Raw genomic sequence first — 22606 nt, forward strand, 5'->3', positions numbered from 1 at the left:
AGGTGGTGCGACAAAGTTTTAAATAATTTCTGCTGGAACAGAAATTTGCAGCAGCAGTAGCAGCAGCAGCTGGCAGCAGTTGGCAGAAGCCAGCAGCAGCAGTGGCTGCGTCTGGCAGCTTGCAGCTCTCACACGTGATTCCTTTAGAAATGGCAGAATTTTCTAATTATTATTCTTCTGTGCCTTTTTCAGTCAATAATTACCTCTGCATACTTTGATTGCCAGAAACTCCTTAAATATCAAAGTGTTCAGCTCTTTAAGGACACATTAGCTATTACTTTTCTTCTTGGTAGCATATTCCAGTGATTTTATATTTTTTTTAAATATTAAAATCTATAGAATCTGAAGAAGTCTGTAGTATTTTTAGCAATGCTATGCAATTTGTTTCAGCTTTCAGCTTTCACATGCATTTTCTGCAGGAAAACAACTGTTTTGGCAACTGATCCTTGTCCAATACAGATTGCACAAGTGTGATGTGAAAACTCTCCATACACTGAGAATGGACTTTCCAGTGAAGTGGAAGACATCTTTTGTCCAGAATTAAAATTTTTGACATTAAAAATATTTGCTCATTTACAGGTTCTGGTATTTTATATGTCTAAAAGCATGTCTACTCTAGTCTAGTCTAGTCTTTAAATCACGTTACCCCTGACCCTGCTGAACAATAAAATAGCCAGGGACTCCATATCTTTACAAATGTACACACATCTCTTCAACAGCTTGAAATGGGCTCATTAACAGTTTGTTTCTATTGTAGTGCTGTGGCATGGAGGTGGCTGGTTGAGGGGACAAGTTGAGGAACTGCCTAATGTGTTGCTAAATCTCCCAATTGCTGTTTCTACCCCAACCACCAGAGAGCAGCATGTGCTTAAACACTGAATTTATTCGACAGCAGAAGAAGAAATGAGGAAGTGTCATGTAGGTTGTAAACAATCATCATTATCATCATCATCCCGGCCGTGTTGTAAATGGAATCCTCTATTTGAAGTGTCGACGGTAATGGTTTTTTTTCAAGTAACAAGTCGATGTGTTAAGAATGGTTCAATGCTGCAAATGATATTTTAGATTTAAAAGGTATCTGAATAAAACGATAAAAGCTTGACTTCTCTTCTGTAATAACTTTGTACTGGACATGCATGTAAACTGTAGTCGCTTTGTGTGAGCGTGCTAACGTTTAACACGATATTAAACGTTGTATGTTAACATGACTTGAAGCAGTGTGTGTGTGTGTTTTCTGCTGTGTCAGTGTTCGGGCTGTCTGCGGGCACTATGCCGTACCTGGGCAGTGAGGACACGGTGAGGGAGCTGAGGAGAGTCCTGTCCAACCCCAACGTCCAGTCTGACCCGCTGCGCTACAGGAACACCATCCTCAGAGTCATCAGGTAGGCTGAAGACATACACACACACACACACACACACACACACACACACACACACACACACACACACACAGGGTGCATACCCTCAAACAAAAATGTTTTTTGCCCAAAAACCAACCAACACTCCTACGCTGGAATACTACTGCCTGGGGTGGCTGTGGCTCAGGAGGTAGAGCGGGTACTAATCAGAAGATCAGCGGTTCAATTCCCGGCTCCTCCAGTCCAAATGTCGAAGTGTCCTTGGGCAAGATACTGAAACCCAAATTGCTTTAACAAACAGCCCCTGTAAAAGGACGCAAGATTAAGTTACATACAATGCAGGACCTCCACTTGGTCAAATTACCAAAAAGGCAACTGATGATGAAGGGCTTTTGCTGCCCCTTTGGGGTCTTGGGTCGAGGGGCAGTTGCTTGTTTTGCCTGGTTGGTAATCTATCTTTGTGTTTATCTCAAAATGATTCAACCTAATTTGGCAAACATATTCATCGGTGCAAGGCTTTCATAAGGCTAAAGACATCTAATAACTAACACATAACTAAAACATCTCATTTCACGATTATACATATCGAACATAAAACTCTACAGTCATACAGCAGAATAGTCACATAGCATACTGTCCATCTTTTCTCTCCATCCATGTATTGTTCACATTATCACATTTTCTCTGTCCTGTGTCCTATCTTTTTTTCATTCATGCCCTACTTGCTGCTCTTTCCCAAATGTTTCTAAATGTTCTCCTTATTCCCCTTGCTTATTTTTTCCTCCTCTTCCCCCACATCTTTCTTCTCACTGCCCATCTCCTTACGCCTGCCCCCTTTCTCTTTGTTCTCTCTCCCTACCCTCCTTTTTTCGACTCCTCTCTCTGTCTCAGGTTGATGTCGCAGGGTGTAGATGTATCAGGTCTGTTCAGTGAGTTGGTAAAAGCATGTGCCACAGTGGACATAGTCCAGAAGAAACTGGTCTATGTCTTCCTGTGTTCCTATGCCACTTTAAACCCAGAGCTGTCTCTACTGGTCATCAACACACTGAGGAAAGACTGTCAGGATTCAAACCCGATGGTCCGCAGCCTGGCCCTGAGGAACATGACCAACCTTAGGTGAGGTGCTACACACATTGACTTCAGTGCAAGCCGTCATGTCAGGATATGATTATATGTATAATTTGGTTTCTGACTGTGTGACTGTGCGTCCTAGGTTGCCCAGTCTGGTGGAGTATGTGGAGCAGCCCCTGACAGCAGGGCTGAGGGATAGAGCAGCTTGTGTACGACGAGTGGCTGTACTCGGCTGGGCCAAACTACACAATCTCCAACCTAATGCTGAGATCGGTAGGGTAGACAATGTCAATGTTCCAATGTCATTCTCTCAGAATTTGATATTTGCATGTAGCCATCTGATGAGAGTCCTGGATTTTAATAAGGAGACCATAATCCAATAATTGCTAATTTTATTTTCTGATCATTGCTAAAAGAATAAACTGTACCTCCATGTTCCACTTCATCATGTGCTATAACCCTGTTTAAGTTAACATGTAAGTAAATATGAAGCTACAGCCAGCCGCTGGTTAGCTTAGCACAAAGACTGGAAACAGGGGTAAACAGAAACATCAAGTTCAGTTATTGTTGATGAGCTCATGCCTAAATATGTTTTTCATGCTTATGAAACTTCTTTAATATATTTCTTCCAGATGCTGCAGTGGTGAACGAGCTATACAGCCTGCTGAGGGACTCTGACCCGGTGGTGATGGTGAACTGCCTCCGTGCTCTGGAGGAAATACTTAAAGACGAAGGAGGGGTCGCTATTAACAAACCCATCACCCATCATCTCCTAAACAGGTTGGCTCTGAGTCAGTCCATCAGAGAATCATGTCACAAAATGAAAACTGAAGTTTATTTATGTGGTTCGGTTGAGTGTCAGGGTTGGATGGCACTTCATTTTTGATAAATGTTTAAAAATAATATTATATGTGGACTGGAGGAGAAAAATGATGACTATTGCTGAGGTTAAGTGGTCAGTCACTGTTATTGCACATTATGAGGTTCATATGACTGACACAGGTAGCTGAAGACATTTGTTGGCTCTTCCTCTTTGGCACAAACCCAAGCTGCCAAATTGCAGCAGTTGTCCTCTACCTACAAATATTTAAACAAAGTGAAAATTGAAGCACATACAGAGTGTTGTGGAGAATATGCAAAGTTTTTATATTTCCTTGTTTCTATGTTAATTAGTAAAGACAGTGCCTTTGTTCTTTCTTCCTCTGGATTTTGTATTCATAAGCCTCAATCTGCAGTACTGAGTCTGTCAGTCTGTGTATAACCATCAACCATTCATCTCCAGACAGTTAATCAAATCAGCACAGCCAAACTGCTTCCTATTGTCTCCTGATAGATTTCAGCCAGTAGGCGGGCAGAGAGAGGTCTCAGAGTTTAAAACTGCAGGCTGTACATTTCCAGGACATTGCTGTTTTGTTTGGAATATTTTGCCTCCAGAATTCCTGGAGGAACAAATGTTTACCATTTGATTCAAGTCAGAATTATCAAAATTTTATGACGCCAAGGTGATATACAGAAAGTGGTGGAAAATAACAAAATACATTTACTCAAGTACAGTACTTAAAGGAATATAATATGCTTTATTGCCGAGAGTTAGATGAGAAGATCAATACCACCTTCATGTCTGAGAGTGGTATCAATCTTCTAATCTGATTCTTGGCAAGAAAGCATATTTCCCAAAATGTCAAACTGTTCCTTTAATGGCTAAGCCTGGCAATACTCTGTTTCTTACTGTAACCAAAACCAACAACACTCTCTAGCTTCCATAGCCTGTCTGTGGTACTTAACCCAAGCCCTTAGAAGATGTGACTTTACAAAAGTTTACAACATTCAGTAGCAAACATGGCTACATGTGTTGTAAGGTTTAATCTCTTTCTATCTGCCCGTCATCCCAGGCTAAAGGAATGTGACGTTTGGGGTCAGTGTGAGGTGCTGAGGATCCTCCAGCGCAACCGGCCTCAGTCAGAGGATGAGCTCTTCGACATCCTGTCTCTGCTGGACGCCTCCCTGGTCAGCCCTCACCCCCCGGTCATGGCCGCCACCTTCAGCCTCTTCCTCAGCCTCTGTTCCGGTTTCCCAGCAGTCAGTCTGGCAGCTCTGGAGCGAGTACGGGCACCACTGCTGGCCGCCTGTGGGAGCATGTCCAGAGAGATGAGGTTCACCGCCCTCTGCCACATACAGGTGAGTGTGAATAACTCTGTTTTGGAGGTAGAAGATGTGATTGTATGTGTCTTTACAGTTTGTCACTTGACTGTTAGTGCAGCTTTTGATACTTTTGACTCCCACTGTATATACTATAAAACATCTTAATCTCATGCATGTTTTCTCTAGGTCACATAGTTAAGCAGTATAGTATCTTTCTTAATTTTTATGTCAACAATATCCAGCTGTGTTTCACAGTGGAACCACCTTCTCCCTTCTCGGGCCGTGTTGGCAACACTGTTAGCAGTTATCATAATCCTTTGTCTGTATTCTTTGTCATCTATATTCTTATTGTTGCACTGTAAATGCATATTGTGTGGTTATACGTAGATAGTAATTCTATCTATCTATCTATCTTCTAGTTCTATGCATAGCATGTAAGTAGCTATTTCATTTAATTGATATAAATATGAATCAGTGGTCCATATGGTCTTTGTAGTCTGGACTAGTTGGACCAGTTGTTCTGTGGTCTGTCATGTGGTTCTTGTGGTTTGTCCGTGGTCCTTGTGGTCTGGACTAGTTGCTCAGTGGTCCATCGTGTGGTCCTAGTGGTCTGTCCATGGTCCTTGTGGTCTGGACTAGTTGCTCAGTGGTCCATCGTGTGGTCCTAGTGGTCTAGACCAGTTGCTTAGTGGTCTGTTGCATGGTCTTTTTGGTCCGGACCAGTTGTTCATTGGTCCATTGCGTGGTCCTGATCCACCTCCCCTCTCTCTCCTTTGGCTGTGTGGTACACTTTTGTTAGCTATTAATGTATTGTTTGTGTTGATGGAGACAAACACCACAAATCATAGTATTTTGTCGATGAATTATATTCTGTTGTTGATTAGACGATGATTGCATGGTTATTTTGTTACTGTCATCATTGTTATTGTTGTATTTTGAAGTTTGTGTGATGATAGATAGATAGATAGATAGATAGATAGATAGATAGATAGATTACTATCTAGGTAAACAATATATGAATAGCTAACAACAGTTTACCACATGGCCAAAGAAGAGAGAAGCGAGAAGGGGAGAGAAGAAAGAGGAGGTGTGCGGTGGATTAGGACCACGTTATGGACCACTGAGCAAATGGTCTTGACCAAAAAGACCAGCGACAGACCACTGAGAAACTGGTCCGGACCACTAGGACGACGGACGGACCACTAAGAAACTGGTCCGGACCACAAGGTCAACGGACGGACCATTAAGAAACTGGTCCGGACCACTAGGACCACGGACGGACCACTAAGAAACTGGTTCGAACCACTAGGACCACGGACGGACCACTAAGAAACTGGTCCAGACCACAAGGTCAACGGACGGACCACAAGGACTATATTGACAACTGGTTCACATTCATAAACGGTTAAATAGGGCTGATGAAAATCTCATATCCTGATGTAAGTCATTTCATATCCTGATAACAATACCTATCCCGATACAGCACATTTTAATTCAATGAATAAATAGTTGGTCCGTCCCCTCCGTCTCCCCCCGCCAGCATAAAACCACCTCCATGTGTGCTTTTACATAGCATGCAGGAGTTCCAGATTCAGAGGCGTGACGGAGATCAGACTGATCAGAGCTGTAAACTCTGCCACGAGTGAGTACAAAGACGTTTCGAGGACGAGGGGAGGACATTTCTCTTCGTTTGATAATATTAAAAGTTAAGTTAGACTTTTCTGTCGGCTTCCCGCAGCTGTGGTCAAGTGAGCTAGAGAGTGAGTGAAGAGAGGGAGTGCTAGTAGCGAGAAAGACGGTGAATCAGATCAATAAAACATTTTCTTCAACTAAACTTGTTATGTTACAGTATGTGCACTAAAAGCTTTGCAAGTAAAAAACCATGAGGAGTAATTTATCAATGTAATCCGCGCAAAAGATGGACAGACTGCAAATGATGAAAAATATTGCCGTAAAAAGTGTGATTTCTGTCACAACGATATACACGATAGACATTTTTCTCTCGTCAAATGATATATATTGTCATATCGCACAGCCCTACAGTTAAAGGAAATAGCTACTCACATGCTATGTATAGATAGATAGATTTGTAACTATAGGTATAACCCATTGACTGTATATAAATATGTTATTTTTATTACATTTATATTTATTTATATACAGTGGTATAGCCACATAAAATGCAATATACAGTGCAACAAGAATATAGACAATATAGAATATAGCCTAGATAAAGGATTATGATCTCTGACATTTATTTGGCTAACAGTGTTGCCAACATGGCTTGAGAAGGTGGATTAGGATCACAGAGACCACTCCACAGACTACTCACTAAGTGGTCCAGACCATTAGCTTCAGCCCCCCTAGTGGTAGTAACCAGTGATCTGTGTTAGCGACCATGGTCAGTGGACAGACCACTGAATTGGCTACAACCCCCTCTCTGAGAAAACCTAATCATTTGAATGTGTGCCTGTATAGACAAAATATGTGATTTTTGTCTGCATTAGTACAATCATCATTAGTGTCTTTTGTCAGATTGATGTGTGGATACACTTTGAGTAATGAAACCATCTCTTTTTCCTCTCTTAGTTGCTGTTGCGTTCTCATCCTGGCCTGATGGGGGCGCACTACAAACGTTTCTTTTGTGGTTATGCTGAACCAGCCTACATCAAACAAAGGAAGATGCAGGTGATGCCTGTTTAACTCAAATAGATATTTTTAGGGCCCAGAGTACTGAAAGTATGAGGAACCTATTGTTTTTGAAGGGATTATTATTATTATTGAGGCCAGGGCATGACAGTGCCAGGGACCTATAGTTTTTGAAGGGATTATTATTATTATTGAGGCCAGGGCATGACAGTGCCAGGGACCTATTGTTTTTGAAGGGATTATAATTATTGGGGCCCAAGCACAGAAGTGCCAGGGGCCCAACGGTCCCTAAATTCCCAAATCCCAAATAGATCCCGAAATTTGGTAGGCACATGTATCTTGTCCAGACACACATAGTTTTCATTATACGCAGTTGCCGTGGCAATGCGGTAAACCTTGATGTTTTACCATGAAGCGGGAAGTTGTTGTAACTTGAATGTACATTGCTCAACCTGCACCAAATTTCTCATGCTTGATAAGAGTCCCAGCCTGAACACCTCTACATGTCAATATTAAGTCATAGTCATAGCGTCATCTACTGAACAGGAAGTCAGGCTGATATGACAAACAGCATCCGATTAACATGGAATTTACATGGTGTGGTCTACACATGATATAGAGCGACGTATAATTGTGAGTGTTCTCTACTGCCATATAGTGGACACAGGAAGTGAAAATTATTTCCTGCATGCAAGGTCCAACATTCAAGAAAATGTGTATCCATGTCATTTGCCCTTGGGTAAATGTATTGCTGCACTAATATTTAACCTATGTCATATTGCCTACATGCAACAGGAAATGAGGCCCAAATGACACATAGTTCATCAACATTTTCTAATAAGTCAAATCCAGCACCACGTATTGCACACAAGAAATAATATTTTACCCATTTATACAGTGTCCAATAATCCTGACAGTTCAGAGCCGTGTCAACAGACCTCCAATAGTAATACCATGGCTTCCACTCCCTCTGATGCGCAAGGTGCGAGGGCCCGTTCATAGCTGCTTGCAGCTTTAATTCATTTTCTCCTCCTATATTATAATGTACTTTCTCTGCTCTTACTACATTTTGCTGTTTTTAAAAACTTAACTAATAAAGAGTGAGTCCAATTGAAACTAGAGTTGAAACTAATTATGCTATAAATTGCCCTGTTTTCTAGACTGTACCTGTCTGCAAGCTCCTATCTAATGCGCAACAAAAAGATTTAAGCTCAAAATAAGAGTCAATAGCAACAGCAAAATAAGCTGTTTGGCATTGATAGAGAAGATTTGGCAAATTTTTCATGGGTGCAACCCACATACTCAGCTCTGAGGGAGGAGGGAGCGTTTGTTTACTTCTGGACTGCTCTGCTCCTTTCCTGCAACGCTGTGTGTTGCTTTTTGCAGCTCCAGGCAGCACTCTGCATATTAGTATCATCCAGTTTGCTTTCTGAATGTTCCATTTGTCAGTGGATTCAGTACATTACTTTCATTATTAATTTATGTATTTTCTTCCCCCTCTAGTTCCCGATATTTTTTAGGAAACTCCATTTTGACTTGATAGACACCTACATTTGTGTTTTCAACAGCTGCCGTCACCCCAGCAACCATGACACATTTCCCTGAAAGTCAACAGTCAACACAATCACTGGTTAAACAGAAACACCAGCCAGCATGATTAACCTCAACCCTAACCCTAACCTCCGCTTTAACTTCCTGCTCCAGCATCACACCCCAACAAAAACTCTGAATAACAGTAACTGCTGCAAACTGAAGTTCAGAGGGTTCAAGCTTCCTAGAAACAGAGAGAGATGACAGAAAGATCAAGAAAGAGTGAAACTAAAAGTGTAAAGGTGACAACTAGCACCTGTGGTTTCCGTTCAGGAGCAGCACAGACACTTAACACAAGATGTTGTCTCACTTCGCTCTAAAACCAGACACCAAAAACGGACAAAAAACATACAAACGAGGCAGTAGTTTTTTTTCCTCCCTGTGAATTTTAGGTTATATTTTTCCTGAGCCTCATGTGCCCTTTCACATCGTTGGGCCCAGGGCTTGAACCCCGGTTAGTCCATACATTAAAACAGTGTGGAGGCTGATTTCTCCTAGGAGGGCCAAATTCCTGTATGGGTGGGCCTGCCAAAAATTGACCATTGCCATAATGACCATCATTATGTTAGGAGGAAAGAGACCGAGGCCTGAAAGCCAAAGAACACCATCCCAACCGTGTAGCACAGGGGTGGCAAAATGGCTTAAGGACAATAAAGTCAAGGTAGTGGAGTGGCCAGCACAAAGCCCTGACCTCAATCCAGTAGAAAATTTGTGGGCAGAAAAAGCGTGTGCGAGCAAAGAGGCCTACAAACCTTACTCTGTTACACCACTTCTGTCAGGAGGAATGGGCCAAATTTGCAGCAACTTATTGTGAGAACCTTGTGGAAGGTTACCCGAAACGTTTGACCCAAGTTAAACAATTTAAAGGCAATGCTACTAAATACTAGCTAATTGTATGTAATTGACCCACTGGGAGTGTGATGAAAGAAATAAAAGCTGGAATAAATCATTCTCTTTACTATTATTCTGACATTTCACAGTCTTAAAAAATAAACTAGTGATCCTAACTGACCTAAGACAAGGAATGTTTACCAGGATTACATGTCAGAAATTGTGAAAAACTGAGTTTTAATGTATTTGGCTAAAGTGTATGTAAACTTCTGACTTCAACTGTACAAGCAGGCCACAGAGGTCTGGTAACCTCACTTCTTTCTAACTCCACACCCCTAGATTTTTTTCATTTTCAAACTTACTTCATTTTCAAACCAACGCTTACTTACCTGAGAGTCCCGCTTTAAGAATTATTACCAAGGAAATTTAACTTTTTCTGGAAAAACCATTTCAGACACTCAATAAATATTCCAAGCAGAATATTTTTATATGTCTTAAAACATAACTGGAGGGAATCTTTCAAGAACTTAACATGCAATGTAGTTGACAGTTACTACGCAGTATTAGTGGTACCACTAGTGGTACCAGACCAGTAACTTAAATAATAGTAGTGCTAACACGGTTGTGTTTGCTGGTGGTAGGTGCTGGTGGAGCTGGTGAATGATGAAAATGTAGCAATGTTACTGGATGAGCTGAAAGGATACTGCACTGATGTCAACACTGACACAGCCCAGGCTGCAATATCAGCTATAGGTAAATACACACACACACACACACACACAGATATAAACAGCTGTAGCAATTTGTTCAAACTGATAGGAAGGCACATTTTTATGTCTGTTTCTTTGGTTGTACACTGAATTCATAAATGTGTAACACCAGTATAGCTCAAGCAGATTATTAGTTGGCAGACATGTGTCTATGGTAATACTTCCTGGCTCTGTTCTCTCCATTCATTTCCTTTCAAACTCCACTTCACTGTGGTAGGGTCAACATTATCCTCATTACACTCGTTGAACAGTACTAGAGGGTGAGGAAGAAAACATTCAGCACCCTCTGGTCCAACACAAATTCTAGTATTTTTCATGAATTCCCAGAAACTTGGAGATGTAAATGCAGCATAATTATATTTAATATGTTACATTCAGAGTGCTGAAGAAATTCTGTTTCTAAAATCTCATTATCCAGCAGTGTGGGCTGTGTGACTTCCTGTGATTAAAGCCATATTCATTTGATTGCATGAGTAATAACATCAGCTTCACCCATATCTTGTGTCATCATGTCCGGTCTGGTTTTAGGTCGTATTGGACGGAGCTACAGTGACAGATGTCTAGAGATCCTCACAGGACTACTCGGGCTCAAACAGGAACACATCACCTCAGGTAAAACTCAATGAACCACGCACATACGTTGCATAGCATGCAGCCTTTCATTTAAGTAACTCGCTTTCTCTCTCCCACCCCCACTGCTCAGCCGTGGTGCAGACAATGCGGGACCTGGTCTGGGTGTGTCCTCAGTGTAGCAGCACTGTGTGTTTGGCTCTTGAGGGCTGTGAGGAGACACTGCAGGACAGCCAGGTCAGACACTACTTGGCACGCTGCCACACACACACATACTGCCTGGATGTAAAAAGGCACCATGTCTTAAAGCACTCAGATTCTTTACTTAAAGGGGACATATCATGAAGGTCTATATTTTTAACCTGGAATATATTGGAGTATCTTGATATAGATGCATGATTTACAGTAATGTCATTCCTGTTTTTGAAGCTATTTATAATATCCTTAATGCCTAAACAATAGGAGCATTGTTGAAGGAAAGAAGAATTAAGTTTCCAATATCCTGGAATTATTTGTTTACTGGATTTTGCATTGGATAGGACATGATTAATTCCAGCATGGTCCATTAGAGGAGCAGGAGAGATATTACTTAAGCGTACAGAGGGTGCCAGAGAATCAGAGATAAACCAGAGATTGATGCAAGATTTCTGAGCAGGTCTAGACCGTACTCTTTAATTCACAGAGACCCAACAATCCCCCCATTATCAAGCACTTGGTGACAATGGCAAGGAAAAAGTCCTCTCTAAAGGGAAGAAACCTCAAGCAGAACCCAGCTCTCAGTGGATGGCCATCTGCCTTGACCAGTTGGGTTGAGAGAGAAAGAAAGAGGGAGGAGGAGGGGAGACAGACACAGAAGTAGAATAACAACAATAATAACAATAACAATAATAATAATAGAGATATGACTAGCAATAACAATAGCAGCAATAGCCAGATAAAGACACCAGCAGGACCGCACCACCATCCCTGCACTATTCCTGTGGCAAAGGCCCACAGTTTGGATCCCGGGGTTTCCCGCAAGATGAGAGAGTACAAAAAACTCAAGGGAAGAAGCCAAGTTAGTAACATGCATTAATGGTACATGAATGCATACAGATGGAGAGGACAGAGGAGCTCAGTGCATCATTGGAAGTCCCATGGCAATCTAGGCCTATAGCAGCATAACAAGGGGCTGGTCTAGGGCAAGCCTGGTCAGCCCTAACTATAAACTTTATCAAAAAGGAAAGTTTTAAGCCTACTCTTGAATGTAGAGAGGGTATCTGCCCCCCAGACCAAATCTGGAAGATGGTTCCACAGGAGAGGAGCCTCATAGCTGAAGGTTCTGCCTCCCATTCTACTTTTGGAGACTGTAGGAACCACAAGTAAGCCTGCATACTGGGAGCACAGTGTTCTAGTTGGATAATAGGGTATTATGAGCTCTTTAAGATATGATGGTGCCTGACCATTGAGGGCTTTGTAGGTGAAGAGAAGGATTTTACAGGAAGCCAATGCAGCAAAGCTAAAATTGGGAGAAATATGATGTCTTTTTCTGTTTTTTGTCGGTACATGTGCAGCTGCATTCTGGACCAGCTGGAGCGTCTTTAGAGAGAGTAGAGTTGCAATAATCCAGCCTAGTCACAAATGCATGGACTATTTTTTCTGTATCTTTTTGAGACAGGATGTGCCTGATTTTTGCAATATTACTTAAGTGAAAAAAGGCAGTCCTTGAGATTTGTTTTATGTGGGAGTTAAAGGACATGTCCTGATCAAAGATAACTCCCAGATTCCTTACAGTGGTGCTGGTGGCCAGGGTAATGCCATCTAGATTAGCTAGATTATTAGATAATGTGTTTCTAAGGTGTTTGGGGCCAAGCACAATAACTTCAGTTTTATCTGAGTTTAGTAGCAGAAAATTGCAGGTCATCCAGGTCTTAATGTCCTTAAGGCATGCTTGGAGTTTAGTTAACTGATTGGTTTCATCTGGCTTCATTGTTAAATATAATTGGGTGTCATCTGCATGGCAATGAAAACTTATAGTGTGTTTCTGAATAATATTACCCAAAGGAAACATATATAAGATGAACAGTATTGGTCCAAGTACAGAACCTTGTGGAACTCCATGTCTAACTTTTGCGTGTATTCATCAAACTACAAACTGAAATCGATCTGATAAATAGGACTTAAACCAGCTTAATGCAGTTCCTGTAATGCCAATTAAATGTTCCAGTCTCTGTAATAGGACATGATGATCAATTGTGTCAAATTGATCATCACTAAGATCTTACAAGACAAGTACAGAGAGAAGTCCTTTGTCTGATGCAGTTAGGAGATCATTTTTGACTTACACCAGTGCTGTCCCTATGCGCTCTAAATCCTGACTGAAAGTCCTCAAATAAACTATTGTTATGTAGAAAGTTGCATAACTGATTTGCTTTCTCAAGGATCTTAGAGAGAAAAGGATGATTAGATATAGGTCGCTAAAATATAGTTGGCTAAAATGCCTGAATCAAGAGTAGGCTTCTTAAGAAGAGGTTTAATTACAGCTACTTTAAAGGACTGTGGTACATAGCCTGTTACTAAAGGCAGATTGATCATATCTAGTAAAGAAGTGCTAACTAAGGGTAAGGCTTTCTTAAGCAGCCTAGTTGAGATTGGGTCTAAGAGACAGGTTGATGGTTGAGATGAAGAAATTGTTGAAGTTAATTCAGAAAAGTCGACTGGAGAAAAACAGTCCAAATATATGTCAGGATTTACAGCTGTTTCTAAGGTGCCTGTGTTTGGGGACAAATCGGTACCTGTTGAGGGCAGTAGGTGGTGAATTTTGCCTCTAATAGTTAGAATTTTATCATTAAAGAAGCTCATAAAGTCATTACTACGGAGAGCTATAGGAATACATGGATCAATAGAGTTATGACTCTTTGTCAGCTTGACCAAAGTGCTGAAAAGGAACCTAGGGCAGTTTTTATTCTCTTTTATTAATGATGAGCAAAAGGTGGCTCTGGCACTACAGAGGGCCTTCTTAAATGTTTTAAGACTATCTTGCAAGACTAAGCGAGATTCTTCTAGTTTGATAGAACGCCAAATCCTTTCAAATTTTCGCAATGTTTGCTTTAGTTTGCGGGTTTACCATGGGGCTAACCTCTTATGTTGTATCAGTTTCCTTTTTAAATGGGCGATTGAGTCAAGTGTTATTCACAGTGAGCCCTCGGTACTATCAACAGGATTATTCATTTGGGAGGAACTAAAATTAGCATAAGAGTCCTCTGTAGTATTGAGAGATGGCAATGAATTCAATACTGATAGAATTGCTTCCTTAAAGGTGTGTAGAAATTAGCGGCATCTAGCAGAACAGATTTGGCAGAAATGGAATATAATATTCATAGCTATGTTTCAATTAGTGTACAATCACCTGAAAATATGTGTTTTCGTTACCATAGAATGAGCCCTTTATATCTACATAGGGAGCGGGTCCTCTTCCACAGAGGCTGCCATATTTCTGCAGTAGCCCAGAACAGACAAACCAAACACTGGCTCTAGAGAGGGTCTGTTGTATTTTTTGCAGGTTTCATGGCCACCGTAGGTTCTCCTACACGCTTGGCAGGGGAGGGGAATTCAGTTGGTTGCAATCTGTAACCTCACCACTAGATATCACTAAATCTTACTCACTGGTCCTTTAAATTTAGCTACAGCACTATCAATAGATCCAATAAAGCTACGATCAAATAAGCTGCAGCAGCTGCAGAACCAACTGGTGAAGTGGTGACATCTTGTGCAGTGATCCTCCTTCCAGCAATGATAGTGAATGGACTACTGTAGCCAGCCAGCTTCCCTTCTTTTCTTGCTTGTTCCACAAGTGGCCATAGCTTCGCTCTTGCATCTCTAATGTGTTGTGTTAAGTCCTTTGTGATCTTGATTTTTTTTTTAATGGCATCAGAACTTCTGAGTGTTTGGCATCTGCCCGAACACGATCACGTGTGGGTGTGCATGACAGAAACTGGGGCCCAGTTTGATGTGCCACATCCACAGAGTTTTGGAGGAAATCCTTGATCCCCAGTTAGACCCTTGACAGTAGATCAATCACGGTCATCTTGACGTTTTCGCTCTCTCGTTGCGGGACACCAAATATCTTCAAAGTCCATCTTCTCTTGCCTTCTCTTCCCTCACCTGCTCCCTCGTATCACCAACAGAAGTGGACAGAGTGTGGATGGCGCCTGTGTTCTCATTGACGCATTTCTCAATACACTGTAGTTTCTTGAGAAAAGAGTCTTGATTTTCATGGATCTTGTTGATTGCAGCAAGTAGGGTGGCGTTTGTTTTGGTCTCTGGGGTCTCTCTTCGGGTGAATTTCTCGCGAGAACTGTTAATAGGTGTATCTGCAAGAGATACACCCTCTCCACTGCAGTCTCCATATCTCTCTCCTCATTTATTTCATCACCATTATCCATTGCGTTCAACTTTCCAGGCAGATGTAACATTAACATTAACCTAGCAAGAGCGAGTTGTTAGCTAGCACAATTTTCACACACACACAGACATCTCTGTTAGTGCTGTATATTAATCTGCAGTTTATAACTGCCGTTGTTTATGATTGTTTGCTTTAGTGTGATAACAGCTTGGTGACGGGTTATAAATGTTCATGACTGTCAGATGTTGACAGCCCTTTTTGAGACTGTTCCACTGTTTAGTTATTGGTCCCTGATCTCAAAGTGGTGCCCTGTCATTATTCATTCACATTAATGATTTTATACATTTTTAATAATTAAGAATTATCTGGATAATCATAAATTCCTAATAACCACCCTGCTCCTAACCGAGTCCTAACTGAGAGAAATTTGTGTGTTACACCACTACCAACTTTCACTCTTTTTTTTTATCTGCTCTTTCTTTTCTGCTCAACACACCTTGCTCTGCTCTGGTAGATTAAATACATCATCAAAGTCTGTTAATCCACTTATGCTTATTTGAATTTTGACACTGACAGTTTAGCTGTTCACATCTGAGCATTGCCTTAGTCTGGTGAAAGTTCCACACACATAGTTAAGTGTTAACTGGTTTGTTGCAGGCTCACAAAGGGTGATATATAACCACTGACATCGCTGAAATTATTTCTGAACATCTTTCACAAGCTTATGATCTTTTAACACCTTTCTGACATCATTTGTAATTCTCAGAAACTGACAGAACGACAAGGTGTGTTAAGGTTCACGCTTAAAGTAGATCAATGTAGGAGCTGTGTCTGACTGAAGTCAAAACAGTCTTCCTTCTTGCGAGGGATTTGCTGCATCTGATAGAAAATGAACAGTAGTGGCTCTGCCCAGCTCACCACATTCAGTCTGTTTCTGCATTTAGAAGCACAAGGATTTCTGTGACTTCACAAATCTCCCAGCATGGCTCCATTTACAAGTACCATGTGGGATTTTCTTCTAAACAAACAAACTTATATTTACATTCATACATTCATTCATACATTTGCAAAGGTGGAACCTACATTGATTTTTCCATGTTGATCATTAGAATAGCATGAAACTATCTGCAGGACTGTACATCACATCACGCATGTCTCCTACCCTTAAAAACATTGCTCGATAGCACTGCTAGTGCTCAAAAACTCCACAGGGTACCTTTAAACCTGATCAGAGATCTGATCAGGCAGATTAACTCCATACACCTCAATGATTAGTCTTAATCCTCAGATCATTCTCCTCACCCTCCATTAGGGCAGGCAGGCCTTGCTGTGGCTGCTGGGAGTGTATGGGGAGCGAGTCTCCAGCACCCCCTACACGCTGGAGGTGTTCATCGATGGAATAAGGAGTGAGACCTCTCTGGGAGTCAAGATGGAGCTGCTGACGGCCACCATGAGGCTGTTTTTGTGCCGGCCTGCTGAGACTCAAGACATGCTCGGAAGACTGCTGCACTACTGCATAGGTGTGTGTGTGTGTGTGTGTGTGTGTGTGTGTGTGTGTGTGTGTGAGAGAGAGAGAACAAATGTCTTTCTTAACATTCTTGTATTTTCCAGACGAGGAGACAGACATGTGCGTGCGTGACCAGGCACTTCTCTACTACCGCCTGTTGCATTGTGGGATGGAAGAGACACAAAAGGTCCTACAGGGTCGGAGGTCAGATCCTTCCCTGGGTGTTCTGATTGGCCGCCCCGCAGAGCCTGTCAGCCAGTGGGCACGCAGCTTTAACACTCTGGAGCCTCTAAGGCAGAGCGCTGTGGAGACAGAGTCAGTCAGCAGGGGAAGCCCTGAACACGTGACCTTTGCCCCCAAGCCGAACACTGTCCTGTCAGACACCCTGAACTCTAGCCAAGTTGAGAAGGTTCATGCAGGTGAGTGTGGAGGTTAAAATCTGTCTGTAGTGTATCTAAGGCCCTGTTTACACCTGGCAGTAACATCCGTCTCGGGTGATCCGATCACAAGCGGACAGCTCTGTTTACACCTGGTATTAACAGGCGACTCCACATGCGTCTTGAGTGACCACTTGTGATCGGATCTCACCCCCCCACTTTATATGCAAATAAACACAGACATCATTTCCATTTGCAAAGTTTTTAACTAGCAGAGGAGCAGGGGTCCGTGAACCCTCCGTCCAAAGCTGTGTTCATCTTGTTTGTTTCAGGATAAACTAATACACAACGCATTGTGCCCCTCATGAAAATGAAAAAACTGTAGTTATCAACTTGACAGGACAGAGGGAACTATCCAGCTTAGCTTCTGAAATATTTTTTAGACAGACAATCGAACAATGAATGGTTTAATTTCTATTCTAATTGTCGATTCGATGAGGGAAACGGGTTAGGGGAACGGGAAAAACAGGAAAAGACGGGAAGTGGATTATGATTTTTTTAATTCACATGAAAAATGGAAAAACAAAATAATTCATTTCTTTATCCTTTTATCAAACAAGTTGAACTCAGCTTTAGATGGAGAGTTCTATTACTTAAAGTAATCCCACAATCCTTCAATCAGCATTGATAAATCATCAATTTGCTGAGATTGTTTGCTTTCTCTGTCTGTATTTGTTTAGGCTTTGTGCCTGTTCTTTGACATGCCCAATACGCATGATGGGCGTCAACTGATGCATGTCCTTGGCCCAGGTTGGTTGAGTGGTTTGTTGTCTTAGTTGGCTGTAATTGCCATTTTAACCTCGCCTAGATGTTTTTGGTGTCCTTTGAAGTTTGATTTTCTGAACATAATGCTTGGTTGTGAATAATATAGCTTATATATAACATATACACGTCACAAAGAAACTGTAATGTTGCTCTTACACGGTGGTGTAGTCGCATGATTGTAGTCGGCTTTGAGGGAGACGCTTATCGAAGGCCTGAATCTGAAACATTACGGTCAACTTCTGATCTTAGTTTGAATCATATTTTTCAGTTTTGAAAACTGTCAGTCAGGTTTTACAGCCTCACAGAACAGAACAGAACATGACTAATACATCTGCAGTCGACTAACAATGTTGTTTAACAACTGAATTCCTCTTACTCACTGGCTCCGTGGTGAGCTACTGGTATTTCTGGTTTGCTGCTGGTATATCATTGTTTTTTGTCATTGCTATCTCTGCAGTGACTCCAGGAAGTTGATGCTCCAAACCAAGAAATAGTCTTGCACATAACCCCCCATAAGACTCACTTTTTGTACAGATTAAACAAATATGGTACAATATGTTGAGCTTTAGAGGTGCTGGTAGGCAGATTTCGTTACTTTTGGACAGAGCAAGGCTTATATTCCTGTATATTGGTTTATCTTGTTATCGAACAGGTTGAACACAGCTTTGGACGGAGGGTACACGGACCCCCACTCCTCCTGCCAGTTAAAAACAATAACGATGTTACATTCTTGTTAAATTGTAAGTATTTTATTACTTAAAGACCCTCTGAGTCCAACAATCCTTCACTCAGCCAGAACTGTGTAAACAGAACAGACTTTATCTAAAGATGGACATAGCAAAGTGTGACATCACCCACTGGTTTGCATTGGAGCCGGTTTGAAGCCAAGAATTGCAGCTTGTGGTCGGTGCCATCTTTTCCATTTGGAGCCAGGACCTTCCATATAAGGAGTACAGGGTGTTGCCTTCCACTCTCTGCGTTACAGTCCCTTTGCTCCCTTTGGCAGCACATACACTGAATAACGGCTCTGAATACTGTAATGTAAAAAATTGCCAGAAAAAGAAAATTGAATCTGTTCTAAATTAAATCTGTAACAAAATGAAGAGTGAGAGTCACAAATATCTTCATGCCAACTTCAGATGGATCTCTGTTGATCAAGCATTTATAGTGCGTTGTGTTCTTTTCAGTGACAATGCTTTGGTTTCCTAAAGTTAAAGTCTATCCCTGTGAAACAGCAGTGCCTTTTTTAATCACAAATGCTCTTTCTGGCATTCATTCCAATTCTCCGTCTCCTTCCCGCTTCAACCTCATCTTCCCTCTCTGTTCCTCTCTGTCTCCTTCTTACATCCTCCCCTCCTTCCTTTCTCTTTGTCCTCCCACATCTTCCCCAGGCTCAGACAGTGCCAATTGGTGTACAGAATCATCTGCTGACGTCCTGGCATCCGACGCCATCGCCCCCCTCAGTTTGTCCCTCTCCCCGGCTCTCAGCCCAGAGGAGTTCGAGCGCCTGTGGCTGCAGCGACAGGGTTTGCATGTTGAGCACGGTAATGAAATGGAATCGCCACGCATCCCAGCGACTCTTTAATGTCTAGAGCTTCTTCTTCACGGGACAGGAATTGTCCCATGCAGGAGAAAATGGGTCTGCTGTAAAAACTGTAAAAACCTGTGTTAAATATCAGCCAGAGTGGGCTACCTTTTTGTTTTGTTACACCTTTACCCTGCAGTCTGCCAGTCTTTAATAAAAAGGACTTCTTATGTTTTTTTATGACCAAGACCCCCTAAGCAGAGAGATAACATTGTGAAAGAGATAACATTGATAGTGAGGTAGACTTTCTTTTTATTTATTTTATATTAACTTCAGCCTTCCACACAATACAGCACAATTCTGATGCAATTTCATTCTTTTAACTTGTCAGTTTGCTGCCTTGTTATCTATCCAATTCTAAGTGCATTAAAAATGTAAATGTACATTTTTAAAAATCTGAGAAATGAAAAACAAAACTTCTCCCAGTGGGTGTGTTCCAGAGAGTAGGTTCAACAAACTCCGTGCCGAACTCTCAACTCTTATGCTGAGATAAGCTTGTGTGTGGTGAATGGGGAAAAAAAGCCATCATCAATGTAGCACTGATACTATGATTCACCATGGCAACGGGTAAATAAAAGGATTAGCCTCCATTTTAATCCAGTGGAGGTGGAAACATGAATGTGTGTGTGTATGCAGACTGTGCACATTTATCTTTAAGAAACACCTCAGCGGTGACGGTAGCTCAAGGTGGGGAAAAGTGTTCATGTGTTGCACAATAAAGTTTTATTCAGCGTAGTCCATTTGCAGTTGAAAAGGTGTCGAGGTTCAAACTAAATGTTTAGATGTCTGTTTGTATCTCGGTTTAACAGCATTCAGTGAAGATAATTCAACTATTCCAACAAATTAAGTAAATTTAAACATACTCACTGAAATGCTGTTAGAACACATGGACTATACACAGCCTAAAAAAAAAAACTCACTTTTAAACTGTATTTACTGCATTTTTAAATCTTAAAAGTCTGCAGGTGCACCACACTCTGCTCACTCATAAATATGAACATATGATCTCCAATATGACATGATAACTATGATAGGAATGAAGACATCATGAGAAATATTAGATCATTATTCATTGATTTTATGTGTCTACATCTTTTTTTTATGTAAGAGAGATTACCAGATTACGTGCACTAAACATTTCAGTACAGGAACTGCTCCACTAACCTGATAGCTGTCTGACTGACGTGCGTAGAGACAAAAAAAAACCCCACAAACCACTCTGAGCTGAGGGTGAATTGAGGCTGTGTAATACTTGTGAGGCCTGTTCAAATGACTGATATCAACTGAATGAAATATGTCTGATAGGTGCTATTCCTTATGTGTCGTAAGAAAGTGTCTCAATTGTAGATATTTAAGAATTCAGTCCTCGGGAGTGTAAATTGTGCTCGCCTCCTATTTGTTCAAATGATTTGAGTTCACCATTGTGAAATTTTTGATGCAAATAACTAATACTCAGACCACTTTGTAAAGCCTACATCTATATATGATGGATAATATACTACTGATGAGATTTGCTTAGCTGAATGATGTTTGTATAGTTCCCCACATTTTAGGGTTATTTTTTAGGGAAACATCTAAGAAAGGGTGTTATTTGACATTGAAAAGCCTCTTTTATGACTTTACTCCTTGTTTTTTGCGGCTAGGTGCTCAGGACAGAGAAGAGAAGAAGGATTATGCGTGTGTGGAAGAACACATCCAATGCCCTGTGATACCTCACTGTTCCCCACAAGGCCTTCAGGCTGCAATGCAACTGGTCAATATCCAGACGTTGGCCTTCACGCCACCACACATGCTCCCCTGGAGGGTCTACCTGTACACACACACCCAGCACACACGCTCTGCTGACACGCAGCATAGCACGCTCATCCTGGGGGAGCTGCTGTACACTGGAGAGGCGAATCGGAAAGTAGGAGGGGAGAGAGGCGTGTGTGACAGAGAGACTGCTGATAAAATGGTGGAGGACGGGGAAGAAGAACAGGCGAAACAGAAAGAAGAAGCAACAGTCGAAGGGCTGAACTGGAGAAAGTCGGTGAGGAGAGGTGGAGAGGAAAAGGAAGTAAAAGTGACTCTGAAGCAGCAACCAAGAGACGACGAAGCTTTGAGGGGGTTTCTCTCCGTCCTCACCACTGTTCTGCACACGCTGTCCTCAGAGAGAGCTTAAATATGCATCATACACACAAACACACATCATTGTACTTCTGTCCTTATATGGACACACTCTGACACCACTTACTCCCTTATCATAACTGTAAACTAACTGCCCCTTTTAGAAGAAAGCCCCGGCAAAAAAAAAACAACCCTTACTTTGTATAAAGCTCAAACAAGGGTACAGGAAACATAATGTATGCATAATGAATGGGAAACCACTTACACATGCTTTCCTTTACATCTTTCACATTTTAAGTTGTATCAGCTGAAATAATTGTTGAAGTAAGAATGGAGCCTTTTCAGGGGGACAAAACATGAGTTAACAAAAGAGCACTCAGTGGAGAAGGCCATTAATCCTCCTCACTTTACTGTTATTATCACAGTCAAGCCGTAATAAATAGATCAAAGAATAGTTCAGGTCAGATCATGTTTGGCCTGGTGAGGGCACTATGGAGGACTTGTCTCACTGCACCAAAGTCAACAGTGTTTTTCCTCTTGGGGCTGAGAGATTACTATGTTGCATACATACGAACACATGCCCTGGTGGAGGTAATCATGCAAAGAGGGAATGTTTGCATGTTCACATAGCTGAGCAATGAGCAAGGCAGGGCTCCCGAAAGTTGTCATGCATGTTGTTTTTGTGTGACACCTACTAGCCCCGCCCTTTAAACGTAGATTATATTTTACTTGAAACATGTTTTGTGTGCTTAAGACCGAAAGTGAAACACATTAACTGGTTTAAAATAATAATAATAATAATAATAAAAACCTCCCTCCTGCGTTGTTATGAGTTTTTGTC

The 22606-nt window shown here is 41.5% G+C and overlaps 1 protein-coding gene across 2 annotated transcripts; it reads left to right on the forward strand.

Annotated features, from left to right (window-relative positions):
- The first annotated feature begins 886 nt into the window (after window positions 1–886).
- On the forward strand, window positions 887–22597 carry ap4b1 (adaptor related protein complex 4 subunit beta 1). 2 transcript variants are annotated; one of them, XM_044352424.1, is made up of 14 exons: window positions 887–996; window positions 1247–1382; window positions 2250–2474; window positions 2572–2702; window positions 3062–3209; window positions 4322–4607; window positions 7161–7259; window positions 10283–10394; window positions 10940–11023; window positions 11115–11218; window positions 16678–16885; window positions 16977–17291; window positions 19466–19618; window positions 21303–22597. In XM_044352424.1, the coding sequence occupies exons 2-14, from the start codon at window positions 1270–1272 to the stop codon at window positions 21818–21820; spliced, it is 2496 nt and encodes an 831-aa protein (XP_044208359.1). In that variant the 5' UTR covers window positions 887–996; window positions 1247–1269; the 3' UTR covers window positions 21821–22597. The 2 variants fall into 2 exon arrangements, with proteins under 2 accessions (XP_044208359.1, XP_044208360.1); XM_044352425.1 differs by lacking the exons at window positions 19466–19618; window positions 21303–22597 and adding an exon at window positions 17990–18076.
- Window positions 22598–22606: the final 9 nt, after the last annotated feature.

The sequence above is a fragment of the Thunnus albacares genome, chromosome 5 (assembly GCF_914725855.1).
Source record: "Thunnus albacares chromosome 5, fThuAlb1.1, whole genome shotgun sequence".
NCBI classification, from domain to species: Eukaryota; Metazoa; Chordata; class Actinopteri; order Scombriformes; family Scombridae; genus Thunnus; species Thunnus albacares.